This window comes from Lolium perenne, chromosome 5, assembly GCF_019359855.2.
Source record: "Lolium perenne isolate Kyuss_39 chromosome 5, Kyuss_2.0, whole genome shotgun sequence".
In the NCBI taxonomy this organism is placed as follows: Eukaryota; Viridiplantae; Streptophyta; class Magnoliopsida; order Poales; family Poaceae; genus Lolium; species Lolium perenne.
The window spans coordinates 240,868,144-240,872,530 of record NC_067248.2 but is presented as its reverse complement, the minus strand read 5'-3'; the positions used below and the strand labels follow the sequence as shown (position 1 = coordinate 240,872,530).

At 45.6% G+C, this 4,387-nt stretch overlaps 1 protein-coding gene across 1 annotated transcript; it reads left to right on the top strand.

Moving 5' to 3' along the window:
• The first annotated feature begins 436 nt into the window (after positions 1–436).
• LOC127302437 (histone H3.2) lies at positions 437–1,124 on the top strand. The gene has a single exon (XM_051332908.2). It carries the CDS (start codon positions 534–536, stop codon positions 942–944), a length of 411 nt encoding a protein of 136 aa, XP_051188868.1. The 5' UTR covers positions 437–533; the 3' UTR covers positions 945–1,124.
• Positions 1,125–4,387: the final 3,263 nt, after the last annotated feature.

Below are 4,387 nucleotides of genomic sequence, written 5' to 3'. Positions count from 1 at the left end.
AAATTCAATTAAATGTTGTTTTATGTATCTCATAAATATTTCTAGTAATATTTTACGTGTATATATTGCTTTATAAAGATTAAACGTCCACAAAATTCATTTAAATTTGTATAAAAACTTTTCTTGTGAATCAGCCAGGAGACTCGCCTAGGAAGCTTCAAGGAGCGAAAAAAATTTCAAATCGGAAGAAAATATCAAGGGGCCAAGAGAGCAGGCAGCCAGGCACGGCAAAAAAAAAAAAAAAAGGCCACACCACGGATCGCCCCCATGATCCGCGTGCCTCACCCAACGATGTATCCTCACCGTCCAATACTCTCGAATCCAACCCTCCAAAACCATCGAAACCAAACGCGCCGCCGCTCGCAGGAATGAAATTTTCGCAGTCTCCCGCGTTCGCCGGCCGCCTATTAAAACCTCCCGATCCGCCGCCGCTCTCCCTCACTCAAATCCTCCCCATTCCCGGCGAGATCTCCCAAGAGCCCCCACTCCGCCGCCCGCCCACGAAGCAAACCCCGGCCTAGCCTCACGCCCCGATGGCCCGCACGAAGCAGACGGCGAGGAAGTCCACCGGCGGCAAGGCGCCGAGGAAGCAGCTGGCGACCAAGGCGGCGCGCAAGTCGGCGCCGGCCACCGGCGGCGTCAAGAAGCCACACCGCTTCAGGCCCGGCACCGTCGCGCTCCGGGAGATCCGCAAGTACCAGAAGAGCACCGAGCTGCTCATCCGCAAGCTCCCCTTCCAGCGCCTCGTCCGGGAGATCGCGCAGGACTTCAAGACCGACCTCCGCTTCCAGAGCTCCGCCGTCTCCGCGCTGCAGGAGGCCGCGGAGGCATACCTCGTCGGCCTCTTCGAGGACACCAACCTCTGCGCCATCCACGCCAAGCGTGTCACCATCATGCCCAAGGACATCCAGCTCGCCCGCCGCATCCGTGGGGAGAGGGCGTAGAGATAGTGCCTCGCCTGTAGGTGTAGAGATGTGTTCCGTGGTGCTGGACATCTAGTACTAGGCGTGCTAGAACGGTTTCCCGTTTGTCCTGTGATTGCTGTGTAATGATCTGCTTGTGTCTGATCTGATGTTACCCTTTTACTATCTTCAGTAATGAAAATGTTGGCTGTCAGATCTGAATCATGTGTGTTTCTCCGAGTATGTTTGCTTCAGTTTTAAATGGATGTTGGATCAGCTTATCCTGATATTTGGGCGTGACTGAAAGTTTGGATATTGTTAGGTGAAAGTCCGAGACCATTGCATGACCTGCAGTTTTGAATCTGAAGTTGAAACCACTAACTTTTGTTATCATTAGTAATCAAAATGTTGGCTATCAAATCTGAATCCTGTGTTTCATGCAGCGTGCTTGTTCAAATTTAAATAGATGTTTGATCAGCTTATCCTTTTAATACATTTTAAATAACTCGTCTGGACATGACTGGAATTTTGGATTGTTATGTGAAATTCCTAGACAATTTGCATAGCCTTCACTTCTGAATGTGAAGGTTCAGCTACAACAATGAATTTGACTATTTGTTGGTTCCTCCTTTCTGCTTATATATAGGTGGCACAATTCAGCCAGATAGCTTTCTTCACCTTGTTTTAAAATCAAAATACTTCCCTGATTCCTCCATTTGGCGTCCAAATTCAAATGTTCCAAAATCGTCTTTTTGGGCCTCCACCCTTAGGATGCTACCAATTCTCAAAGCCCACTCTTTCTACCAAATCACTATGGACCAAATCTCTGTCTGGAGTACACCTTGGTGTAATAATTAGGCCCAGATTTATGATTCCCTCATTATTCAACCTAGCAACTACACTTACCCAAGCCAAGTTAGAGATTTATGAATCCCTGGACAAAACTGTTGGAATGTGCATCTTATTGATAATATTTTTTAGAAACATATGGCGGATGCGATAAAAAATACTCCAATAATAAGGTCGCAAGATAAAGACTGTCTCTGTTGAAAACTCACTCCTACATGTAAATGCCATTCCAAAAGTGCCTACAAAGCTTGCTTGGAAAATTTGCATCAGCAGGGTGAGCCGAGTGAGTCCCACTACAAAACAAATTCTGCAAACCATTTGGAAAAGCAATAATATCATTCCTAGGGTAAAAACTTTTGGATGGAGAATCTTAAGAAAGGCGATTCCGTCTGGATCTAGAGCCGGTAAATATAGCAAGCATATTAGTAAACTGTGTTGTAGATGCAATCTAGAAGAAACTGATCATCACCTTCTTTTTTTATGTGCTTTTGCTAGAGTAGCCTGGTTTATGCATCCTTGGTATTTAAAAATTGATCAAATTTCTCTACCTAATGATTCCATTTCTCAAATTATGCAAAAGCTTCTTAATACGAATCATCCTAATGGCTCCATTGAAAACATTCTGACTTTTCTTTGGTGTATTTGGAAGTCTAGAAATAATTTTTTTTATTAATAAGAAAGATTCCACTCCTTCCCAGATTCACCATATGACTAATGCTTTGAAACAAAATCTTGAGCTCTTGGATGTTACTCGGGTTCCTACGGGGAAGTCTCAAACTAGGACAGATTTGCAACAAGGAGACACAAGACAGGGAAATACAATCAAGACAGATCTAGCAATACAAGGCAGCAAATTTTTTTTCGGATGCGGCATGGAAGACAAGGAAAGTTCCAGATGCACAAGGGAGAAGAAGAACAAGACTCGGACTATATTGTCAACTAAACAGGCAAAATGGTGAAGAGAAAATTCAAATTCAAGCCTCAACCTCTCAGGTTTCTTCACCTCTTCATGCGGAGACAGTAGCACTTCTCTTTGCTGCGCAAGTCGCTGATCACCTAGGCGTCCAAGATGTCACATTCTTGACCGACAACATCACACTCTCAAAAGTTGCTTCGGCTGCTTCTATTACAGATGATCAAGTCCCCTGGGAGCTCAGGCAGCAAATAGAGGAGTATAAAAGAGATTCAGAGCCTTTACATGCAAAGATCTTCCACATCAAAGGAAACTTGAATGGGGTTGCTCATGACTGTGCTCAACAGACAATTAGAAAATCTCTGTCTTTGCCGATTTTTAGTTGTCTAAATTCAGCTCATAAATTAGTAGGCAATTGTCTCATAGCTCTTCTATTCAGAATCTTAATCTCCAGGGAATTGTACTACATGCTGTACTTTGTATATGAGCTGAATAAAATTTGGCGTCTCCGGCGCCTGCCTTTGTTCAAAAAAAAAAAGATGGCACAATATCACTTGCACATTTTTCTCAAAGTTTACTGAATTCGTGAAACTTGTTACTATACCTTATTTCTGAACCCTACACCGCTGTTGTATTGTTCCTTACAGGATGTCTTATGCTTTTCTGAACCATGATATTCTGTATCTTTTAGACCCATTTAAAATGCCTTGCTCACTGACACTAGCGAACAGCTTCTTTCCTTGCCTGTTGCATTGCTGTGGAGAACATTATTCATCTTGCAGGTAAGATGGAAAAAAAATTGAGTTTTCTGAGTTTCGTGCTAGCGGGTTAACTGCATTAGTTATAGGATGAGGACTAACTTTATGCTTTGCAATGAAACAGATTTCCGTGTCAAGAACCAGGGCACCATCATCGTATAGGGGCTTCCGATGCTAGAGAGGTTCATCTCGATGCAGCTCGAGTGGAAGCAGAAGCAGCGTGGCTGGCTCCCTCGCCCTCCAGCTTGTTGAAAAATTGACCATGCCTTGTGTGTTGCATCGCTTCAGTGCCTAAAACTAAAAGAAGGCCACCATGCTTCCAACAAGATTGTAATTTTTACAGGTGACAATAAAGTGAAATATCTGAAGGCCGATAAAATGCTAATGAGTTAGCGTGCCTTCTTGACAACGCTTCTGCTTTCGAGCAGCTGCGTCTCCAGCATTGCAGCAAGATAATTAGCCTCAAGATACCTAGCTGGCTGCAGCGGTTCAGCGACCTTTGATGTTGATGCGGGGTGGCCTTCGGACACCTCCACACCAAGACCAACAAGTCCCCCAAGTGGACCAATGACGCGAGCTCGAGTTAAAGCTCTACATGATGAGGTGAACTCGCTCCTCACCACCCTTGATCTCGGTACCCTTTTGGATGGAGTGCTACCTCATGCCGATGTGCTATGTGTCATTAGGTACAAGGCGCATCAAGACCCCGGAGAGGAGGATACACCATGGTCAAGGGAAGGAGAGGAGCAGCGGGACATGGAGATGATCACGAAGCTGGACACGACGTCACTCGAAGCGCTCAAAGGAAGAGAAGAACGCTGGCCGGTCCAGGACCCGGTCGGACCGGACCCACAACCGGATCACCCGGTCCCTGGCCCGGTCAACCGGGCGCCCAACCGGGCGCAACTCCATCGTACCGGAAGGAAACCGGAAACTTCGCAAGTTCCCGGTTGGTGCCCGGTCGA